This window comes from Anguilla rostrata, chromosome 2 (assembly GCF_018555375.3).
Source record: "Anguilla rostrata isolate EN2019 chromosome 2, ASM1855537v3, whole genome shotgun sequence".
Lineage (NCBI taxonomy): Eukaryota > Metazoa > Chordata > Actinopteri > Anguilliformes > Anguillidae > Anguilla > Anguilla rostrata.
In genome coordinates this window covers 40,074,735-40,099,529 of record NC_057934.1, presented here as the reverse complement: position 1 = coordinate 40,099,529, position 24,795 = coordinate 40,074,735, and the positions used below count along the sequence as shown (strand labels likewise).

The following is a 24,795-nucleotide window of genomic DNA, read 5'->3' as shown; positions in this document are numbered from 1 at the left end:
AGACAATACAGGTACAATGAAATACATGTAGACTGTCAGTAACATAATTTCATTGTTTGACAAAGCATGGCACCAGAACATCAGATCAAAACAATTTTAATGTGGAAATACCAAATTCAGTTCACATAATACCTAAAGGAAGAACATATGGTGTATGGACTCACTTGTAGAAGCTGAGAAGTTTTGTCCAACGCTGTTAACATCCATGAACACAGTGAAGAGAGTGAAGTCATACTTTGTCCCAGCAATTAGATTTAAAACAGTAAATGTCACTGGTCCTCCTACTGTTCCTCTTATGTTAGCTATATGAGTTCCATTACTGTATTGCAGTGTGTAATTGTATGCAGGATCACTGGACACTGGGTCCCACTGCAGCTTTAACATGGTCTCAGTGCGCTCTTTTACAATGACCTCATCAACACTGAGAGGTCCTGAAAAACATGGAGACAATACAGATACAATGAAATACATGTAGACTGTCAGTAACATAATTTCATTGTTTGACAAAGCATGGCACCAGAAGATCAGATCAAAACAATTTTAATGTGGAAATACCAAATTCAATTCAAATAATACCAAAAGGAAGAAAATATGGTGTATGGGGACTCACTTGTAGAAGCTGAGAAGTTATGTCCAAAGCTTGTAACATCCTCAAACACAGTGAAGAGAGTGAGGTCATACTCAGTCCCAGCAGTTAGATTTAAAACAGTAAATGTCACTGGTCCACCTGCTGTTCCAGCTATGTTAGCTATATGAGTTCCATTACTGTATTGCAGTGTGTAATTGTATGCAGGATCACTGGACACTGGGTCCCACTGCAGCTTTAACATGGTCTCAGTGCGCTCTTTCACAATGACCTCATCAACACTGAGAGGTCCTGAAAAACATGGAGACAATACAGATACAATGAAATACATGTAGACTGTCAGTAACATAATTTCATTGTTTGACAAAGCATGGCACCAGAAGATCAGATCAAAACAATTTTAATGTGGAAATACCAAACTCAATTCAAATAATACCAAAAGGAAGAACATATGGTGTATGGGGACTTACTTGTAGAAGCTGAGAAGTTATGTCCAAAGCTTGTAACATCCTCAAACACAGTGAAGAGAGTGAAGTCATACTTTGTCCCAGCAGTTAGATTTGAAACAGTATATGTCACTGGTCCACCTGCTGTTCCAGCTATGTTAGCTATATGAGTTCCATTACTGTATTGCAGTGTGTAATTGTATGCAGGATCACTGGACACTGGGTCCCACTGCAGCTTTAACATGGTCTCAGTGCACTCTTTTACAATGACATCATCAACACTGAGAGGTCCTGAAAAACATGGAGACAATACAGATACAATGAAATACATGTAGACTGTCAGTAACATAATTTCATTGTTTGACAAAGCATGGCACCAGAAGATCAGATCAAAACAATTTTAATGTGGAAATACCAAATTCAATTCAAATAATACCAAAAGGAAGAAAATATGGTGTATGGGGACTCACTTGTAGAAGCTGAGAAGTTATGTCCAAAGCTATTAACATCCTCAAACACAGTGAAGAGAGTGAAGTCATACTTCGTCCCAGCAGTTAGATTTGAAACAGTATATGTCACTGGTCCACCTGCTGTTCCAGCTATGTTAGCTATATGAGTTCCATTACTGTATTGCAGTGTGTAATTGTATGCAGGATCACTGGACACTGGGTCCCACTGCAGCTTTAACATGGTCTCAGTGCGCTCTTTTACAAAGACATCATTAACATTGGGAGGTTCTGAAAAACATGGAGACAATACAGATACAATGAAATACATGTAGACTGTCAGTAACATAATTTCATTGTTTGACAAAGCATGGCACCAGAAGATCAGATCAAAACAATTTTAATGTGGAAATACCAAATTCAGTTCACATAATACCTAAAGGAAGAAAATATGGTGTATGGGGACTCACTTGTAGAAGCTGAGAAGTTATGTCCAAAACTATTAACATCCTCAAACACAGTGAAGAGAGTGAAGTCATACTTTGTCCCAGCAATTAGATTTAAAACAGTGTATGTCACTGGTCCACCTACTGTTCCTTTTATGTTAGCTATATGAGTTCCATTACTGTATTGCAGTGTGTAATTGTATGCAGGATCACTGGACACTGGGTCCCACTGCAGCGTTAACATGATCTCAGTGCGCTCTTTTACAAAGACATCATTAACATTGGGAGGTTCTGAAAAACATGGAGACAATACAGATACAATGAAATACATGTAGACTGTAAATTAAACAATAACATTTAAGAGAAAACGAAGTCAAGGCAAGTACACAGACTTTTTAAATTACTTGAGAATAGTATTAACAAAATTAAACAGTAAAATATGTCCTGTAATACTTGATTTACCTATTACTTATCTCAATTCTCTTTATCCCCTTAGAAATAGACCCATGACCCAACTTCATTACAGATAACATTTCTGTCATTTCTGAAACAGTCAAAAAAAATAAATAAATAATTATAAAATCCTGAAACCATGGCAAGAACATAATTCAATTGCCTGAAAAAGTAGAGCAATAGAAGATCAGATCAAAGCCCCCCCCCCCATTTTCTCCCCAATTTCAAATGTGCACTTGCATTTAACAGCATTCATTGCTGCAACCTCCACTATTAATTCAGGAGAGTGAAGACAAGCATTTCCTCTTCTCTGATGCATGTGATGTCTACCATTTCATAACATGCTGCAGTTTTTGTGGGCTCACACAGACATGAATAAGGCTGGCTAATCGACAAGCAGGGCTCCCAAGTGTGCAATGAGTTGATGTCATCCGAGCTGTTGGGAGTACCCAACAGGCTAGCCAGTCACAGTCAGAACTGCCAATGTTCCCCAGAATGAGGACATATAAGCCATTTTTATTTGAAAATAAACAATTAAATTCATATAATAACTAAAAGAAGCGGAGAAGCTATATGGAGACTCATTTACGATGGCAGAGAACACGCATAATATTCCACTGACACCCTATGCATGAAATGTTGAACAGGTTAGGTCAAAGTATATGAAAGTATACAAAATGCAAAAAAAATCACGGCCTTCACTTACCATCAGATTTGAATTCAATGGATTCAAAATCCATTTTTAACTTGTATATATTTGTGTATGAACAGCTGGTCATAATATAAAATTTGGTGTATGTTTGTACAATTATACTAAGTGTATTATTTAGGAGTGTCCACACTCTAAATTTCATCCAGAGAGGCAAGGCTGTCAGGGTAAAAACCATACATTTGGAGCTTGACAAAAAAATACCCAAAATCAAGAGGCTTCACAATAGCATCTAACTAGCAAACTAGTTAGACCAAGCTATTTGCAAACTACCATGTAGCCAACAGGGTAAATGTGCCCCCTTAGAGTAAATAGTCTGATACATTTCAACATATGCTGCATAGACAGACAACACGTAACCTGAGATGTTCTGTCCTCGGAAATAATACATCAAAGCATTTGAAACTGTTTTATTCTTATGGACAAGATAAAAACACAAAGGCAATAGTCCTTAACTAGCTAAACCAGCGAACTCGATAACCGTTAGCAAACAAGTAGCTAGTGAGCTATTTAGCTGTACCCACAGTTTTATAGCTGTATCTGTGGTTCTGAGATGCAAATGAAGGAACAGTGCAGATGTCATGTCACGCGATGAAGCTGTGAAGCTACTATGATTGTCTCATGACCCTGTTACAAATCTCAACGGTTTTGTCCTTAACCAATCAGTGTGCCTAGTCAACTCAATCAGAATAGTGATATTTGGTCATATTTTTCTCTGTTCTGTAGGGGATATACCTCTACTATTCATGCAGGGCACAATTTATGTAGGAGATATGGTTGTACCATCCTTCTACAAAGGAAAATAGTATCTATAAACTGGCCATTTGAATTAATTATTAAATGAATTACTATTAGATTTACACATTAATAGTTTCTTCAATCAAAATATAAAATTATAATATTGCGATAAAAGATTCAGATGGTGAAGGTATTCTAAAAGTTCTTTGATTAGCAGTGGCTGACTTAATTCAACACAAGTAACATTAATACAGACAACCTTGGAAATATAATAAAATTTAGTGAAGACAAAGTACCAAAAAGGGGCAATGCACAATTCTTGAATATTATGTACAGTTGAGGCCCAAAAGGTTTACATACACTTTGTTATTATTTGGTGGCACTGCCTTCTAATAGCTTAACTTGTATCAAACACTTGAGGTAGCTTTCCACAAGCTTGTCACAATACTTTGCCAAAATATTTTCCCATTCTTCCTGACAGAACTGGTGTAACTCAGTCAGGTTTGTGGGTCTCCTTGCTTGGACATGCTTTTTCAGTTTAGTCCACAGATTTTGTATAGGATTCAGGTCAGCACTTTGTGATGGCCACTCCAATACTTTCACTTTGTTGTCTTTAAGCCATTTTGTTACAACTCTGGAGGTATGTTTAGGATCATTGTCCTGCTGAAAGACCCAGTTGCAACCAAGTTATAACTTTCTAGCTGATGTCTTGTGGTGTTGCTTCAATATTTCTTGATAATCCACCTTCCTTGTGATGCCATCTATTTTCTGAAGTACACCATCCCCTTTTCCAGCAGAACACCCCCACAACATAATGGTGCCACCCCCATGCTTCACAGTTGGGATGATGTTCTTCAGATTAAAAGTCTCACCCTTTTTCCTCCATACAAAGGGCTGATAATTATGGCCAAACAGGTCAATTTTTGTTTCATTTGACAAGAGAACACTCCTGCAAAAGGCAAGGTCTTTGTCCTGGTGATCACCTGCAAACTTCATTCTGGCTTTGTTATGCCGGTCTTGGAGTAGGGGCTTCTTCCTTGCGCAACAGGCTTTCAGGCCATGGTGACATAGGATTCTCTTAATGATGGATGTAGATAATTTGGTACCTGATGCCTGCAACTCCTTCATTTGTTGTCTTGGGGTTCAGTTGAACCTTTCGGACCAAAGATTGTTCAGCCCTGGGAGTTAATTTGTGCCTCCTTCCTGAACAATGCACTTTCTGTGTGGTCTCAAGATTTTTATAGTTGCATACAATTGTTTGTACAGATGCTCGTGGTACCTTCAGTTGTTGGAAACTGCTCCTAAGGAGTAACCAGAATTGTGGAGGGCCACAATTTTTTTCTGAGGTCTTGGCTGAGTTGCTCGGATTTTCTTATAGTATCAAGGGCAAAAAGGCAGTGGCTCTAAAGGTAGACACTTAAATACAGCCACAGGTGCCAGTTAACTCCCAATTAACTCCTAATTATGACAACTGGTGAATCAGAAGCTTTTGAAAAGTCATTACATCAATTTATGGAATCTTCCAGACTGTTTAAAGAAACAGTCAACTTGGTGTCTGTAAACTTTTGACCCGCTGGAATTCTGATATAGTGAATTAAAGCTGAAATCTGTCGCTAATTGATTGTTTTAAATTTCCTCTGATGTGAACAAAGTAGATGCCCTAATTGGCTTGCTAAAAGAAATGTATGGCAACATGAAATGTGTTGAGTTGTGAAAAACTGAGTTTGAATATCTGTAAACTTTTGGCCTCAACTGTACAACAAACTATGTGTGAGTGTGTGTGTGTGCGTGTGCGTGTGTGTGGAGCTGCATCCAAAACCGCACTATGTACTACATACTATCATTCAGCGCATTTAGTAGGAGAGTAAAAAGTACAATGGCTTTTCGGACATGACTTAGCCTGGTCCAGGCAGACTTCGGGCTCTATTTTAATGATCTAAACGCACGGTTTAAAGCGCATAGCGCAAGTGCATTTAGGGCGTGTCCAAATCCATTTTTGCTAGTTTAACAGCGGATAATCTGAGGGCAAAGTAAGGCGCATGGTTCAAAGGGGTTGTAGTTAGTCTCTTAATCAATCATAGGCGTGTTTTGGGCGTAACATGAAATAAACCAGAGTGTCATCTCCCATTCCCTTTAAAAGCCAGGTGCGCTTGCACCTTGGCGGATTGCTATTATAACGGCAGATTTGCCAAGTAGTAGGAGACAACGCTTCTCTGCAGAGGAATCGGATCTGCTCGTGCGCGAAGTGAAAGTGCGCGAGCAGACCATCTATATATAAATAAAATACATCTATAAATATTATGACTAACCATTATGACGATTTTTTTTTTTAATATCGCACGTTGTGCACCCGCCTATGTAGGCGCATATTGCTATCTTAACAATGAGCCCTTAAAATAACAGTAAAAAAATTAAAAACCTACGAATCTACATCCTTCAGAAAAGTGTTGGAACTTACTGTCTTCGCTCCCAGGACCTGTTCCTGCTATCTGTCCCTAAAGCCCGTACTGAATTGGGGAAAGGGGTGCTTAAGTATGCTGCTCCCTTTGCTTGGAATCAGTTGCAAAATGACCTGAATCTTCGGGAGCTGGTCTCATTGGATGCTTTTAAAGTCATTCTTAATGATTTGGAGCCAGGCACATCAGGCTGCAGATGTTTTGAATTAATTATATTGCCCCTGTGTGATCCCTGATGTTGATGATTTGTGACGAATATTGATAAATATTTTTTAAATATTTCTAAATATTTTTTGAAATACTTTAAAGTATTTTTATACTATATTTTGTTATTCTGTCATTTTTTATTTTATTATAAATTGTTATATGTTGTCATGTCTGCAACCCTGTTAATTGTGCTGCTGCCTGTCTTGGCCAGGACGCTCTTGTAAAAGAGATTTTTAATCTCAATGAGGCTTTTCCTGGTTAAATAAAGGTTAATAAATAAATAAATACAATACAATACAATACAATACTGCGCCATTGCCTTAAGACCAGGTTTTTGTTGGTCAATTGCGCAATCGCTTTCCGCTGCCTCAAGATAGCAATGCGCCAACAATGCGCTCAAGAGCGCTCAAATGGGCGCAAGTACATTTGCTATTTAAACAACGTGGGCGCTGGACGGGAAAATGACGACTGCGTCGGTCTGATACTAGCAAAGACACTTGCGTTGCGCTTGGTGCCGCTTTGCACCGGGTGTAAGATAGAGCCCGCTGACTTAGTCCATTCAGACAGTGCTGCTTTCGAAGGGAGTCATTTTATTTAAGTGAATGAAAGGTCCTAATCATGCCGGTCATTTGATATTATGATTTCATTTCATGGTGCGTGTCGAATATCCATTTTTGGAACACGTCTTATGTTGTGGTTTGTCTTAGAGGTATTAAATAGCAAGCTATCCAAAAAAATGTGAGCACTTAGAAATCTTCATTGGTAGTGCTTCCTGAGTGTACTTATGAACATTGAACTATGGTGATGGTTTTGATTATTTTGAATGTTAAAGTATTAATCTCGAAGATTTTCATTAAAATAAATATCTGTTAAGTCACTATCGCCGAATTAGGTAACACAATGGTGATTGAGCCTATTATTATTATTTATGATTAAAGAACTGGGTGTCTGTGGCGACATTGCCGGGAAAAAATCACAAGCGGCGCATAGTTAGTGACGCGTTTTCCATCACCCATCAGTGGTTGGTCCGCCAGAGAGGGTAGGCGGAGCTAACGCAACAGGCTTGCTCTTCAACTCACTTGTGTGTGAGCGGAGTACTGTTTTTTCCGGTGTCTGCTACAATAACAGAGAAAGTTATGGAACCCTAAAAAGTTCTTGTGTAACACGAGGGGTCATATTATTTGTTGATGTTGATTTCGTATTACATTTAATGGCAATGTAACTTTACTAAATTACATAGCTATTTGCACAGCTAACGCTAGCTACCGTACCATGTCAAGAATGCAACATAGTTTGACAACGTTGCGACATATCCCCAATCAGGAACTTGCGTTGCTAGCTAGCTAATGTATTAACTCAGCTACAGTAAAAAAACCAGCTAAGGTACCAGAACCAGTACCAAGTCTGGTAGCGCTCTGGATGCGAATGCTAATCCTCGTAATGTAGCTCAACAAAGGACGGCAAGGCTTGACTGGACTACAGTGTCACACCGCTGCAGTTTTCCTGGAACATTCTAAACCTTTTGTCTCAATTTACATCATTGTCTAACACTGGCTTATAGTTAGCCGTTATTTACTTCCATCAAGTTCTCAGTATTTAACATGATAGAAAAGCCCCGTGTTACGTGGGTCAGAGCTTGGTCTGATTTCTGTGTAAAGATGTCAAGCCGGAGAAAACTAAATAAAAGAATACAGCAGTATGGATTAGCATTGTTATTATTTTATTACGCTTCCTCATATGTTCCTTCAGCCTTGATGCCCTTTTCTGATGAAATCTCCTTTGTTTTTGTTTTATTCTTCCTGTTCTGATTGCTAATTTAACACCCAGCTCAGCTTTATTCTCAAACAGTTTAGCTAGCAAAACCAGAAACACCAGGGGTAACATTTTGTAAGGCAGTTGTTTCAAAAATTTTACACAACAATCATTCACGAAAAAGACTGTTTATTGTGCACGAGATACATAATTGCACGAGCCACAGCGAATCCCACGAATTCTTCTCTGCAGTGTAAAGATGTTCATACCGGGCAAAAGGTGGATAAAGAACCTGTGTGGAAATTGATCATCACTAATTCTACCCCAGATCTGCTACAGCATTTTAACCCGGCTCGGCAGTGTAAAGACCGTTTAAGTTAGCCTAATGTTAGACAATGAATGAGTATGGACATAACATTATTTTTATAACAACCATTTTTTATTCAGTAAATAATAAGTGTTATAGTTGGCGTGGCCCAGGCGCCAAGTGACTGACGTCACACAGGCGACAATGGTTGGATCCGGTTGGATCTATGGGAAGTGAGGTCCAAAAACGCACCTGCAATTACCGTTTTGCGCAATTGGCACCGCCATAGAGAACGAAACTGAAATCTTCGAGATTGTAACTTTAAATTTACTTTTATTAAGGTCTAACAGCTAGTTAGTTAGTTAGTCTAGCTATTAGGATTCCACTGTTACCAGGGAACCTGTGTAACCTGTTACAAACGACCCCCCTTTGCTCAAGCAGGTGTGTAGAATTATGGGAGAAATTATTTAGCCGGACGCTCAAACCTAGGGACTTCTGTCTGTGGTGCGCATACGTTTGGGGCCGCGGTTGTCGCTACCCATATTCTGCGATTATTATAAAAAATATGTTAAATATTACATTTTTTAACATATTAATATATAAAATATATAAAAAATAAAATAAAAAATATTAAGTTGCCTAAAATCACCTTAGCTAATATGCCACAACTTTACCTTGTTACAATCTAGCTGGTGTTCGGTTTAAACAAAGGCATTGTGCAGGAGTCTACGCCAGTTTAGTTAATTCTACAATGTCAATACATGTATTTTATAATCATGATTTAAAACTAAAAGTACATTTTTTTTAAAGTGCATTTGCACCGTTTCAATGTTGCCTATTTAATGTTGACGTTACTAAATTAATACAAGCACATTAGTACACATTTAAGTATGCTTAAATGGTGCACAAAGCTAATTTTAACATTTTCCCCCTAACGTATAGTCATATCAGTCTGTTTCCTAGACAGTCTGGATCGCTAGCAAACATTAGCCAGCTAAAACACATAAGAACATACCTCCCCACAGCAGGTTCCCAGTTATTCTATAGTGACATTGGGTTATTACAACTAGTCGCCGCTTGAGTCTGTGGTTTCTGTCCGCTGTGTGAGGTTCACAGGGACAACCAAATTCCTGGCCATTGTACTCAATTCTAACCATACGTTCAAAACACATGGGCACAGTATTCAGTTCCCCAGAATACTCCAAGGAGCTTGCTGTGTCAGTGATCCAGCACTTTATTGCACACAGTCCAGCTTTCCTTGCCCCCATTCTCATGTACCTCTTCATAAGTAAGGGTTCTCTGAGTAACAGTAATAATGCCTCATTTTTATTTCTTTTATTAAAAAACACATTAGCAAAGAGTTCATTCATTCAGTTTGCCAGTCCCTTGACTGTATTCATTCCACCAGTGTTAGGCATCAAGTAATTGTCTTGGGGGTGACGATATTACATTGTTAGTAGGGGACAAGTTTAGTATATACTTGTTCATATTATATATGAAAATAAATGAGAAGTGATTAGTAGAAACTTGCACGAAACATATTTTAAATCCTGTTGCCTTTCCAGACAATTATGCATCAGGATGCATTCATTTTAAAGTTCCACATGATTCAACCCACAAGGGAAACTGACTTGACTGCTGAGGACTGCAGGCGTACAGCCTGACACCCTTCTCTGGCATCCTGTGTGGGAGCAATAGGCTATATGAGCGTAGAAAAATTACCACCTACTTTCAGGAGCTCTAAAAATCCTCAGTAGAAGAGGGAAGTTGCAATTAATGCATTCTTTAATAAATTAGACTGAATAATCAATTGGCCTAATTTACATAGTCTCCGACTTATTTTCGCACATTCATTCCAGGTATACATATGCATGAACCCATTTAACTATCCATCAAAAGCAAAGTCGCAGAGTGACATAATCCCTACAAAATACATCCCAATAGCAATTTTGACTCATTGTGACCGTTTAGTAAATGCAATGTAGATATTGCAATCCTTTAGTAAATTTGGCCCACAGTGTTGACACTATTCTCAGACAAACAGAAATAAGCATTAGTTACAGATACTGGAACAGCATACTTACGTAGTCGAGTGATTGTTGGGGTAGCAGGTGAGGTAGTTGTAGTGGACTGGCACTAGGGACAAGAAGATTGCCATTGTCAGCTGAAGCATTAACATCACTTCTGAACTTCCCGCCCCCTTGTAGATTAGGTACAAATGACAAACAAACATGGAACAGTAACACCAATGTATAAGCATGCTTTCATTTGAACCTTAAAGGATTAGAGTTATGCTTAATTATTGCCAGTGTGCACTAAAGTCAGTTTGTTGATACTGTATTATGGTGGGCCCAACATCTGTTTGTCTGTAGATCTACAACAATGTTGATGCTTTCAGTGACCTCATCATGGACTGCTCTGATATTACACCAAAATTCTTCTATCATAACTTCAGTTCTAGTACTCCACACTGGGTTGTGTGGTATAGTCTACCGATAATTCTGCATAGTGTTTTTTTTTTCTTTTTTTTGGTGTCGATTGGTATCTGTATGGCATCCATTTCAACACTGGTTTACCACCTTTGCCCTATAAAAAACACATTAAAATTCAGATTTAAAAAAAAAGTTAAGTTGTGGAGGATTTCTGATGACTGTGATATTTTCTGCATCACGTGAGGTCATACAGTACTGTAGAGAGGCAAAATGGAGCTTTAGAACATAGACTGCAATGAATGCATGTGAGCTGACAATACCTTTCTCACAGAAAAAGGCAGTTTGTTGACTGGTTTTTACTTCACTGCAGTGGTCATCAAACTTACAAGAAGTACATGGTAGTCTCTTGTTAGGGCCTTGTAGATTTGCGATCAATAAAAGTTATGTCATTGGCTAATGGCTTCAACACACAACATAGCCCAATGGTGAAAATGCTTAAATAGGAGGAGTAGCCGCAGCTTCAGCGAATGGCAAGTTCCCAATTTAACTTACTGAGGGCTGAATGAAAGGGACAAATCCTTACATGGAGGTGAGTCAGTTCCTTTCGTTCACCAAAAAGATTAGTTCAAAAGGAACAAATCGTCCACGAACGACACACCACTGCTCCTCAGTGGGAGGTGAACTCTGCCAAAATCAAACATCTAAACAAGGCATCTTTCCTTGTTGCGGCTTCAAAGTGTTCATTTAGTGGCACACTATGACAGGGGAGAGCACAGATTCAGATTCTCCAGATAGGAAAACACGGCAGTGACAACGATTGCAGCAGCAGTGACAACGATTGCAGCAGCAAACACAGAAAACAACAATGGTTCGGTAAAGTAGCAAGCACTTCAACCGCAGACAGTTCTGTGACTTGGACAGATGGACATTCATGATTTCAAAGTTGCTTTAGTTTATTTAGCGCTACAAAAAAGAAAAGAAGAAAGTAGGCTTGTTGCAGTTTCAGGTTTAACCAGTGGCATATGGTGCATAGGCCAAGACAGGTGTAGTATTGCCACACTGCCAAGACTGGTACTTGAAATTGCAGTTTAAAAAGTAAAAAGTAAAAGTAAAAAATATAAATAAAAATGCATCTGTACAGCTATAACGTTGACATTATTCAATGAATATAAGGACATTTTATTTACATAATGCTCAAAACCATCAGGTATGGCCAGGTCTCAGCTGCCTGTAGATAAGTAATAAAATAATTTGCAATGCAAAACTGTGCATGTTTTGTCAACATTATACAAAACTGTGGATACCTGAACTCTTAACTATGTGCAGTGACACTTGGAGAATATTCACTGCAAAAATCACGTACATATGCAGTTTACACAGGTGGGATAGCTGCAATGGCTTCTGTACATAAAATGTTATGCCCAAAATAATGCATACATTTACGTTGTCCAATTACCTATATTTATTTAAATCAACAAATTTTAATCAAAAAAGCTATGAGTTTTTGAAGATTTACAGTAATATCAATTTGGTATCAATATTGAGGTATCAAAGTCCAAATGTTGGTATCGGAAAAACACTAACTGGGAGATGAGCTTTCAAGTGCACAAGGGGTGTTACCCAAATTCAGTGCACAAATCATCACCATTTTGAATAAAGGCTCCAATCCTGACTGGGCAAAATAAGAAAAAAACAGTTGTGTTGAAAAGAATCTTTTCACAGCACTTCAGGCCTCCCCTGCTTTCGCCACTAGGTGGAGCACCAGCCCCATTAATGGGTAGATGCTGTGCGCTATCATCCAAGGGCTTCATACAGACTTCAGTTTGCTGCGAACCCCTCCTTCTCGATTCAACAGAGTCATTTACTCTCAATACTGGAGAGAGTTCTGTTCAGCCCCTTGCAAAAAGGGATGATACGTGTGGTTCCCAAAGCTCAAATGCAACACGATTTTTGTTCTCGCTATTTCCTGGTCCCAAGGAAGGATGGTTCCTTATGTCCTATCCTGGAACCTGGAACTAGTGTTGAACAAATATATGAGGCAATATAACTTCAAAATGATAAAATACACTCGTCCATATTCAATACATCAGAGCGATTGGTACACATCAATCAAACAGATGCCTTTTTCCACATAAGCATTTATCCCTCCACATGAAATTCCTCACCTTTGCCCATTGTGTTGTCTGTTAAGAATACACAGTTCTACCCTTCGGTCTCTCCCTAAGTCCATTGGTGTTTGTCTCCGTGTGGAGGTGAACATGGCTCTGTTAAGACTAACAGGGATCACAATGCTGATTTACATAGATAATACATAGATGACTGGCTTATCACTGCCAATTTGAAAGTCAGATTTGTGTAGATCACTCAGCCACAACAGTTTTCCCTGAGTTTCAGAGTAAACCTCCCCAAGAGCAATCTCTCCACCTCCCAGAATGTAACGTTCTTGGGGCTGGAGATTAACTGTCTTGATCCAAGCTCACCTATCAGCGCAGAACATTTTATTGCTCAGTATGTGCCTCTCTCAGTTCAAACTGGGCTCAAGAGAATAGTATCACGCATGCCTCAGACTACAGGGGCTGATGGTGTCAGCTACTACTGGAGTTGTTGACAATGAGGGCCTTTATGAGGTGGGTTTCATCCCTGCACCTCAGCCTCATGCACAATCTCCATCGCTGTTTCACAGTTGCACAGAAGTACCCTGCAGCTCTGTGTCAGCTGGAAAACACAGACTTAGGGATCCCCTCAGGGAACCCCTCTCAGGACCATTCTCATGAGGAAACTTGTAATGGCGGACTCATCCCTCTCTGGGTGGGGGGACCACTCAGGAGGGCCATGTTAAATGGGACATGGCCAACTCTGTGCTGTGCTCAGCTCACGTCAATTGTCTGGAGCTCCTAACTATACTGATCGCTCTCAGATATTTTCTTCACTGTCAAAGGGGACATCATATGCTATTACGTTGTGACAACATGACGGCAGTAGCATCAGTTGCTAAGGTGCAGTGCGCTCTTCATCTCCACAGTCTAGCACACAGACTGTTGGTATGAAACAGCCGTTGCCTTCTGTCATTATGCATAACCCATGTTTCAGGCATTCTGAACCAGGGTGTGGATCTGCTGTCAAGAGGAAACTCAATGTTATAGGAAATGGCACCTACATCCCAAGATTGTGGAAATGCTGTGGCAGAGATTTGGCTGCACAGCTATAGACCTCTTTGCCTAGCCGGAAAAATCCCATTGTATAACCACCAGGTGAAAGGGACCAGAGCGCAGAGGCAAAAACATAGAAGACACAGAGAAAAAATAAACACAAACTTTACAAAAAAAAAAGCAACAAAATAACAAACAGGCAGGGAGCACAAAAATACACTGAATGAACTAACAAAACAATAATCATAAACAACCAAGGAGAACAAAAAGTTAGGGACCAGGAAACTAGAGCTACACAAGAGAACTGACCTTGAGAGCAAACGCTAATATCTAGGGAGGACTAAAGGAACAAGAGGGCCATATATACAAGAGAACACAAGGGCATGAGCAATAGCAAAGCAAGACAGAGCTGCAAACATGGAAAAAGTGGAGGTACCACAGGAGAATAGGGGAAAAGATTCCTTTTTAAAAATGACATTTTGTATTTTGAATGTGCACACAAATGCAAACATTTTTTGTATTGTGACTTTTTTTAGGAACTGATGCAAATTAGCTCATGAATGCTAAAAGAGCCCAAATTTGCATATTAGTTAAAACAATTTTTTTTTTACTCAGTGGATGAAGAGTTCATTTTGCAGTTTCAATGTGATGAATAACTCAATATCTGTCTCGATGGTCATTTGAGCCTATAAATTGGGTAGATTTAAAGTTGCTGTCTCTCAAAACAGCATTGCTGCTCATACTAGCCTCAGCTCAGCAGGTCAGTGACCTCCATGTGCTCTCAGTACATCCCTTGCATGCAATATTCTCCCCTAATATGGATAAAGTTTTTCTTAAACTCAATCCAACCTTTATGTCTGAAAGCCTCCCTGCTTTCACATATGAGGTGTTGAAGCTTGCCGCACATATATGGCAAAGACTAAAGCTTTCACAAAGAGCTACCAGCTTTTTGTCGTCATGGGCCCCCTCCTGCAAAGGAAAGCCATTTCTGAGCAGCAGCTGTCCCAATGGCTAGTGGAAGCTGATGCACTATGGCATATGATTTAAAGGGGACAATGCCTCCCTCGGGCCTGAAGGCTGATTCAACATGGTTGCATGGTTGAGCAAGGTTGCATTGTGGCCCCTATTATGTGGGGTCTCCATGAAGGAAATCTGTTCAGTCACAGTCTGGGCCTCACCGGACACTTGTGAGGTTCTACTGCCTGGATGTTACAGGACGCTGGTAGCCCACTCAGTTACTGGGGTGAGCTCTGTGCGAGTCATACACATCTCCCCTCATTTGCTATGGTCTTCAGTCCTTGACATTGTTCCAGCCCTGACTATTACACCAGGCAGTGGACTGTGTTTCGTAACTTCTTATGCAGAATGTGCCAGGTACCTCCCCAATCTGAACCAATTCTCGCCCGACAGTGCTGACTTCGGCCAGAATCGACGCGGATCAGGCCTGGAGTCGCCAGTCTACCACTAAGCAACGAAAGCGTCTTTCACCTCAACTGGGTTACCTAACATTAAAATTCAGTTTGGTTTTAAGTCAAAATGGTCTCACAGCATGTTTCTTATCACAGATAGCTAGCTAGCCAACCATTGAATTATATTCAAAACAGAGGCTAGAACTATGAATGTAGTCAAGCTATAGCTAGACTTGTGGCTCTCTATAGGGTCATTCATGGACATTCAGTTGACACTGTTGCGAGTATGGTATTACTGTTGACTTGCTTGCCCTTACAAATTTTCACTTTATTTATTGAGTCAGACCGATGCACATTCATTTTGAATGGTGATTGAATTTTTTCTGGTGCTACTCCATAGTCGGGCGTATATGGAAATGTAACATGTCCTAGCCAATCATAATTGAGTATTCAGCCAAGCTGTTGTGTTTTGGTTCTGTGGGCGTGAAACATTTGTAAGTTAAAAATAAAATTATTTGTATCATATCTCACACTGACACAGCAAATTAAGTATTAAAACTTTATATTATTAAAAAACTTGGGTAGTGAGATGCATTGTTAAGCGGGCATGCATTTTCTATACAACCAGACCGACCAAGATGTGTTTTAAAAATAGATTCTTCCCCATGCTAGGAGTCGAGCACATTATGTGATCCCTTGATCTGTGAAATAATTGAAAATCACCATCCCTACTTGCGTTCTAGTTACCTATACAGGTATCAAAACATAATTCAAGGTATCAGAACTTTTCAGCACTAGTTTTCTTCCTAATTTCTATAGGACTTAATTCCAGTTATTCCTACACACTTTACCCATTATTGATTTAAATTCCCTCTGCACTTTAAAGGGTAATTACATCTTAGATCACTTTTTTGGCTATATTCTTGTTTGTATGCCTACTTTATAATGAAACATTTAAATCCATGCCATTATTTCAACATTTCTGAAATAATATCGTTTGGCAGAGAAAACCGAAAAACGCCTTGGTGCTGCCCTCTAACGTTTGAAAAATGCCCCCTGCATTCCACACTGGGCCTGCCCCAACTGTGATATCAGAGCACCTCTTTGAAGGTGCTGCTACGTCATATAAATGTCAATCAAGATATCCAGCTAGAAAATTGTTGCTGCCAATAGATTTACCTTTTTACTTTTTAATACCAAGGCACCTGATTGACTAGATTAGTTTTGACCCCAACGTTTTCAAACCAGAGAAACACTGTGGCCTGAAATGTTTGTGGCCTGAAATCTTTTTATATTCCACGTAAACAGCCCACTAATATATGTTCCTGTAAACATTTGAGGTGAGAAATAGGCCATGTAATTGCCTAATCTTGATTCATATTTGATCCACAACTCCTAGTTTGACAGTTTGATCTGAGTTTCATGAGCCAGGCACAGCTACGCTGAACAAATTAATTTGCATATAGAATACTTAGGGCTCTATCTTACACCCGGCGCAAAGTGGCACCAAGCGCAACGCAAGTGTCTTTGCTAGTTTCAGACCAACGCAGTTGTAATTTTCCCGTCCAGTGCCCACGTTGTTTAAATGGCAAATGTACTTGCACCCATCTGAGTGTCCATGGGCATGTTGGTCTTAAAATGAGGTGTGGTCAGGAGCATTGTTGGCGCATTGTTATTGTTGGGAAACAGACAGTTTTGTGTATTCTAAGTCCCGGAGGAAGGAGAAACCCCCATGACCATATGGGCCACCCCCATGACCATATGAGCCTCCATTCCTGTCGGTTTCGAGGTTTCCCCTCCTGGGAATTTCCACTGGGCCCCCGGAGGGACGAGCCCCCCATGATCATTATGGATTTGAATGGTCCAATCGGAAGGAAGCATGGCCCCTTATCACCAATCAGAGGCAGTGCTCCCTTTTGACAATAGAATTCCACTATATGCAAATGTCAACGTACTGAAAACTGTATAAATCTAATTACGCATATGAGTACCTGTTGAACTTTCTCGCTGAGTTGTTTCCGTAGCCGGCTGCGTAATAAATCTTCCTGTTTTTACTATGAACTTCTGATCTGCTTCTTCCTGGGATAACGGTCATTTTACTTGTTTTTGGTAATATCTTGAATAACCAACACCATCTTGAGGCAACGGAAAGCGATTGTGCGATTGACCAACAAAAACCTGGTCTTAAGTCAATGGCACAGTATTTTACTGTTATTTTAAGGGCGCATTATTAAGATAGTAATATGCGCCTACATAGGCGGGTGCACAACGTGCAATATGAAAAAAAAATACATGTCATAATATTGGTAATATAATGTTAATATTATATTATATATATTAACATAATATTCATAATATAATATTTGGTGGAATCCTGCTGTTGCCGTCGATGGTCTACTCGTGTGCTTCCACTTTGCGCACGAGCAGATCCGTTTCCTCTGCAGAGAAGTGTTCTTTCTTAATACTTGGCAAATCCGCCATTATAATAGCAATCTGCCAAGGTACAAGCGCACCTGGCTTTTAAAGGGAATGGGAGATGACACTGATTGGTTTATTTCATGTTACGCCCAAAACACGCCTATGATTGATTAAGAGACTAAGTACAACACCTTTGAACCATGCGCCTTATTTGCGCTCAGATTATCTGCCGTTAAACTAGCAAAAGTGGATTTGCCCTAAATGCACTTTCACCATGCGTTTTAGACCGTGCGCATAGATGGTTAAAATAGAGCCCTCAATCTTTTACAAATTGAGCAAATTACAATTCTGTTCTTCCTATACTTGCTTAATGTTTTTACTTCCCACATGCAGAGCTTTACATTTGGCCACATTGAATTTCATTTGCCAGGTTTCCATCCACTTCTTATTGACGACATTGTTACCGCCATGGACAACAAGCAAGTCTGTGTAGCTGCTTTTATAGACCTAGCCAGGGCTTTTGACTCGGTCGACCATAATATCCTCCTGCAAAGACTTACTAGCATTGGCCTGTCCAGCAGATGCTGCAGCTGGTTTGCCAGCTACCTTGCTGATCGTGTCCAGCGGGTGAAGACCGAAAACATCACGTCGGAACCACTTTCCATCACCAAAGGTGTGCCTCAAGGCTCCATCTTAGGCCCAACCTTGTTCTCCAGCTATATTAACGAGGTAGCCAAGACCGTTGGTAGCTCCCGGGTACATCTGTATGCTGATGATACTATCATATATTCAGCTGGCCCCTCACTCCACGCTGCTGCGTCCACTCTTCAACAAAGCCTCACCTCTATCCAGCAGTCTTTCCACAACCTCCACCTGCTCCTCAACTCCAAAAAGACCAAATGTATGCCGTTTGACCGGAAAAATCTCAACATCTCCAGCCCCCCCAAGATTTTTAGTGCTGATGGCTTGGAACTGGAGTTTGTCAGCTCCTATAAATACCTTGGCCTCTGGTTGGACTCATCTCTCTCATTTAACACTCACATCAATAACCTTCTGGCTAAAGTCAAAGCAAGACTTGGTTTTCTGTATCGAAACAAGGCTTCTTTCACGCAATCCGCCAAATACACTCTTGTGAAAATGACCATCCTTCCTCTGACTACGGCGATACAATCTATAAAATGGCATCAAAGGGCATCCTTAGCAAGCTGGACACACTCCACCACTCAGCAATCCGTTTTGCCACATGTGCACCCTTCACCACTCACCACTGTGATCTCTACAAACTGGTGGATTGGCCCTCCCTTCATACCAGGCGGCTACAACATTGGCTGCAATTAGTTTATAAAACACTCCTGGGAAAGACACCTTGCTACCTCTCAAACCTCCTGCACATTTCCGACAGCAATTACCATTTAAGAGCCAGTGATTTCATAACGCTCATCATTCCAAAAGTCCGTACTGTCTTTGGCCGTAATTCCTTTTGTTTTCCCGCTGCAAACGATTGGAACACACTACAAAACACACTCAAACTCACAGCTCTCACATCTCTCAACATGTTCAAACAAAATCTGCAACAGGTCATAGTTGACTGCTGCACCTGCTGACCAGCCCTCTCTTCTCTCTCTCTCCTGTTACAACTGTACAAAGAATATCCAGTAACTCACCTTCTCTTGCACATAGTGTTTATTTATTGGTTTATTGATTTTATTTATTGACTTTTGATCTATTTTATTTACCTACCTGTGTCATACTGTATGTCGTACTGTACTGTATCTGTACTGTATGTGTCGTTTTGTGTTGACTGTGTTTATTTTACATATTTACTGTTGCTGACCCCTCTTGGCCAGGTCATCATTGTAAATGAGAATTGGTTCTCAACTGATTTTACCTGATTAAATAAAGGTCAAATAAAAATAAAATAAAATTATGCAAGTTAAACTCACAGGCCTCTAGTTTCCTGGATTAGTACGGTCCCCCTTCTTACATATTGGCATATCCTGCACATTAAGATTTTATTTACATAGAGAGCTACACCCCTACCTCTCTTACTAGATCCATCCTTCCTAATGAGTTTGTAACATTTTATATTATATTCATCCCCATCCTCCCCCCCACCCTTGTCTCTGTGATTCAAACTATGTCATAGCCCCCACTATTCATAGCAGCCTCAATAATTTTTTATACTTTTATCATTTAAACAAAAACATTTAAGATTATTACTTCTACACATCCTCTCCTGTGCCCTCACCCCCATGTCCCAAGCCACTGTCCCACCCCCTTACTAGATTTTACTTTAAAAAGATTTCACTGGTGTTCACACTATTATAGGTAGCCTTGCCAGCTTCCATCCAGGCAGTCTGCACCTCCTTACCCTTTTCACTCAATGACCTCCCTGCCTCCCAAGTCCCTGGTTTAAATAATCCTGTCCTGCCCTAAGCATACACTGGCCCAGTGCAACAGTACTAAAATCGGTTGGACACCACAGCCCCGTGATGTGCACGTCCTTTTCTGCACTTGCACCCTGCTGTCACCCAACTATCTCTCCCTACCTGCTCTGGATTCTCCCCTCTTCCCAGCTGTGGCAAGCACACCAGTTCCTTAAAGGACAAGTTACTCAGTTTTTGCTCAACCAGTTGGCAATGGTGGCAGACGACTTTCCAGAAGCGCAACCATCCTGCAACGCTCACACAGCTTTGGCCACATTTTTACCCCATAACTATCACCCTATCTCTTCCTTTGTCTAGAGAAAGTTACTGTTGTGTGTTTAAATACCTGAAGTGGAATCACTTAGGTTATAATCAACTAAGCTAGCTTTTACTAAATAGCAATGACTGAATGTCCCTTGTATTGGGAAATATTTTATTTATATCTCAGAACAAATTAAAACCAACATTTACCTGGAATCAGATCACAATAAACTATAGCTAATGTTTGCACGTAACAACAAAGGCAAACTATCTAACTGCAATTATATTTTGCTAGCTTAACGGACGGAAAACAGCAACAAAGATTTTTAACCATTTTACCTGACCGTTTTTTTTTAACTCAAACTGATATCAGATACACACTTGAAGGCCCAATACAATCCAGTAACTACAGTAACTCTTACAAACACCACCAGACTCCTTCCCCTCACCCTTTCCAACAGAACCAGGAACTGCGAGGTTATTACAACTGCCCACAATTTAAATTATGCCTTTGCTTCTGCCTACAGTGAGCTGATGCCCCATTCATAAATCCAATTGACTGTTTTCTTGAATAATGTTATTGATCTAGACTAAATAGATGAATAGAGGGCTGCAGCGTACAAAAGTAGTAGGACTTGAGGTGTTCAGTAGAGTGGGCCTAGTCAAAGGTGCTCTAAAGGGCCTTCGTTACTCCCTGATGAAGGCCGATGCTTGACCGAAACATGCTGGAGTTTTTAATGTTTGAATATGAACTAGCCTTATATTAAAGCCTTTTAGCTTTAGCAGATTGCTATGGTTCTACTTTTTTCCTTAATGTTTTTTATATTTTTTCCCTATGTACCTCAGCTCATTTTTAAGTAATGAAAATTTTAAGTATTCATTTATAGACCAGATTGAACTAAACATGACAAATTCATACTATTTTTTTCACAAGTTCATAAAACCCCTCTCAGCTTTCAGTGGTTTCCAGACATCCTTTCCAGGCCTACACTAAGTGCTTTCCCATAAAGAGAAAGACATTTATTATCGTAAAAAGGAACAGTAATACCACAAGGTCATTAGAAGCAGAAACTCACTTACCCAGACCCGAGCCACACATAGACACAGCAGCCAGAGGGTGGTTCCCATTGTCAGGAGTCCACTCCAGACTGAATATGTTAAAGTAGCAATATTATACCCTGTTAGGGTCAGCTGTAGCCTCTTGTTGCGTTTTCCTTTATTTTATTTTGGGTCTTTCCTTTGCATAAATTCCCGTGTTGCCGTAACTCTCCTGTCAGTTTGTCACTTGATACATTTCTACTTCTCCTTTGTGTTAGGGAGAACTGTAAACATACAGACCTTTGCCCCATACCTCTTTCACTTCCTCATTACTTGTCACCTCCCTCTGGCCATAACTGTGTGGGAGAACTATCATACATGAGGCTAAAATAGTTTAGTGCTGGTACATGGAATATTAAATTAAGGAATAGTCTGATTCCATATATATTATATATTATATATATGAAACCTCCATATATTCCACATTCATATTTGTACATTGTTAACACCACCAATATAGTACAGTGGCAGTGTTTGATTAAATAAAATTTGCAGTGCTATAACTTTTAACTGATAAGGCCTCTAATTGCATGGCCCAACCCATGTTGAAGCAATCACTGTTACTGCAGATTTCAAAATGACCATATCTGGAGGAGATGAAAAATATAATGTTTGTGACAGATGCAATTTGAAATTGCATGCAGGCTCAGATGCTTGTGCTCTACCATCATCAATAAACTTAGGTCTTATGTAATAATAACATTGTCACAACTGTGCATATATTTGGAATTATATGAGTGGAATCTGACTGCTATTCTGGTTTTGCAAAAATTATTTGGCATTAAGCACCTACTGTCAATTTTCAAACAGCTTGAAGTATACATATTACATAGATAACAACAATACTAGCAAAATAGGTCATTATTCAATGTTACTGTAGTGTAAGCCTTGAAGTCAAAAGTTTCTGATGAGTTCTTACGTCAATGCTGCCTTTTCACGGGCAGACTGTAAAATTGTTTTTCACTATCATGTGTGGTTTGGTAACCCTTAATAAATAACAATTGGTTTTCACATTTTTTGCTTACATGGTTACAGTATACACCTATTATTTCAATAGAGGCAACTTATTACTTTGCACCTTGCCATTTTGTGCAAAGATAGATTGTATTTTGAAAATGACAGCAGCAGTAAGAAATTCCATTCCTGAAATGCTGGTGTGTGAGCAGGTGTCCACATATTGACCTGGTTCATGTGGCAAATTAGCTTGAAACAGCACTGCCATTTCACTCATCGATTAGACCTAGGCATGTTCACAGATAGTCCTGTCTTTTGTTACGTGATGGAATAACTAGTGGTTGTATTTATAGCATGATAGTAACATTAACAGTTTCACTGCAGAGTAGGGAAATGTGTACTGCTCTTTCTGAGTAAATTACAATCCATTTCCTCAACAGGAATCCAAAAGGGGAACAATATGGTAAGGCTAGAGAGAAAAACACAAAAGTACTTTACCCTTTTGGTTTACTATTGTGTAGTCATAAGGAAGTTAGTTCAAAACCACTGACAGCACATAGGTGCAGTAAACAGCTTCCTGGGTTTTTATAACCGGCAACTGAGCTATTCAGAGGCAAGTTGCAATTCTGTTTAAATTTCATTGTTCAATTACATATGTGCGCATTTTCATTTATGGGGGTTTCTTCAACTAGGAGCACTTTCGTCCTTGTGAACTTATATTAAAAAAACCTGTTCAAATCACACTTATCACAGTCTCATAAGTTTATCTAATTTCTCTAGTTTTAAGGTCCAAGAGAGGACGCATTGCCACCACATGATAATTTGGTCATTTGTGACATTTTTTCTGAACTGTAATGAACAAATGTCATTTCCACCACATATTTCTAAATATATGACTATTATTTAAAAATAGTATGACATATGCCACCCCATAATAATATGACTATTTTCATAACCAGTTTTGCCAGTTGATACCTTTTTACAATTATTATATATTTGCGAATTCAATTTAAATGGACTGCAAATGGTAAATGGACTGCATTTATATAGCGCTTTTATCCAAAGCGCTTTACAATTGATGCCTCTCATTCGCCAGAGCAGTTAGGGGTTAGGTGTCTTGCTCAAGGACACTTCGACATGCCCAGGGCGGGGTTTGAACCGGCAACCCTCCGACTGCCAGACAACCGCTCTTACCTCCTGAGCTATGTCGCCCCAATTTATTAAATGTCACAATGACAATGACACAATTACCGTACATCCACCACAATCTGAAATATAATGTTGGCTTGGGTAGATACTGTTTTGAAATAAATAAATTGTATTATTGCATTAAGTAGGGTATGATCTCACAAATTGTGGAGAAGTGTTTAATGTATGGTTATAACTTTTTGAATATTTTCAGAAAAAATGTGTGTGGTGATGGAAATGACAGGGTGCTGTCGGAATGACGTGTTGTGGAAATGACAATTAATGAACACGGACATAGAAAATCTTCAATTGAAAACGGTAGAATCATTTATTTGAAACATATTTGTTGAACTGTCGCAAGACAAAACTGCTTTTACAATGAAAAATAATGGCAAGGAAAATAATGGCAAAAATGTATATAAGCAATAAATGATACATCAAAATTACATCAAATAATTGTGACAGTTGGATATTTATTTTAAAAAGTCAAATTGGTCTCTTAGAACTGTTGTATGAGTTACTGTATAGAACTTTAACAACACCTAGTGGAAATGTACCGCATACTTTCAATGCATAGTGTGCGTAATGTGCGTGTGTGTGTGTGCCAGTTTTCCATTATGCAAAAGATTATTCAAAATGCTAGTACATCTTTGGACTTAAGCATTCTGAGCACTCTAGTCTGGCCCATTATAAACGGGTGTTGTGTGGCTGCAAATAATGTGTGTGTGTGTACGTGTGGCATGTGTGTGTGAGTGTCTGAATGTGATTAAAGGTCAAATCTAATCAAGGGTTTGACAAATTTCTTTCCAGACTGAGACCTTTCAGCTATTGTCTTACGTGGCATCTTAAAAACAGACAAAAATTCATTTAAATTTATATATAAACATAGTATTACACATATCTATTTTTACAAT

The 24,795-nt window shown here is 39.4% G+C and overlaps 1 protein-coding gene across 6 annotated transcripts in view; it reads right to left on the bottom strand.

The window, feature by feature from the left end:
• The window catches only part of LOC135248015 (receptor-type tyrosine-protein phosphatase H-like), a 50,680-nt gene that overhangs the window by 13,687 nt on the left and 12,198 nt on the right, over positions 1-24,795 (bottom strand). The window contains exons 1-7 of one of the 6 annotated variants that reach the window (XM_064322093.1): positions 21,722-21,950; positions 10,631-10,682; positions 1,949-2,215; positions 1,503-1,769; positions 1,057-1,323; positions 611-877; positions 165-431 (exon numbers count right to left, since the gene is read on the bottom strand). In XM_064322093.1, coding sequence (XP_064178163.1) covers positions 165-431; positions 611-877; positions 1,057-1,323; positions 1,503-1,769; positions 1,949-2,215; positions 10,631-10,682; positions 21,722-21,769 — 1,435 coding nt within the window. In that variant the 5' untranslated portion in view covers positions 21,770-21,950. Of the gene's footprint in view, positions 1-164; positions 432-610; positions 878-1,056; positions 1,324-1,502; positions 1,770-1,948; positions 2,216-10,630; positions 10,683-21,721; positions 21,951-24,795 lie in introns of those variants that run through there. The other 5 variants (XM_064322094.1, XM_064322096.1, XM_064322095.1 and 2 more) reach the window with 5 other exon arrangements.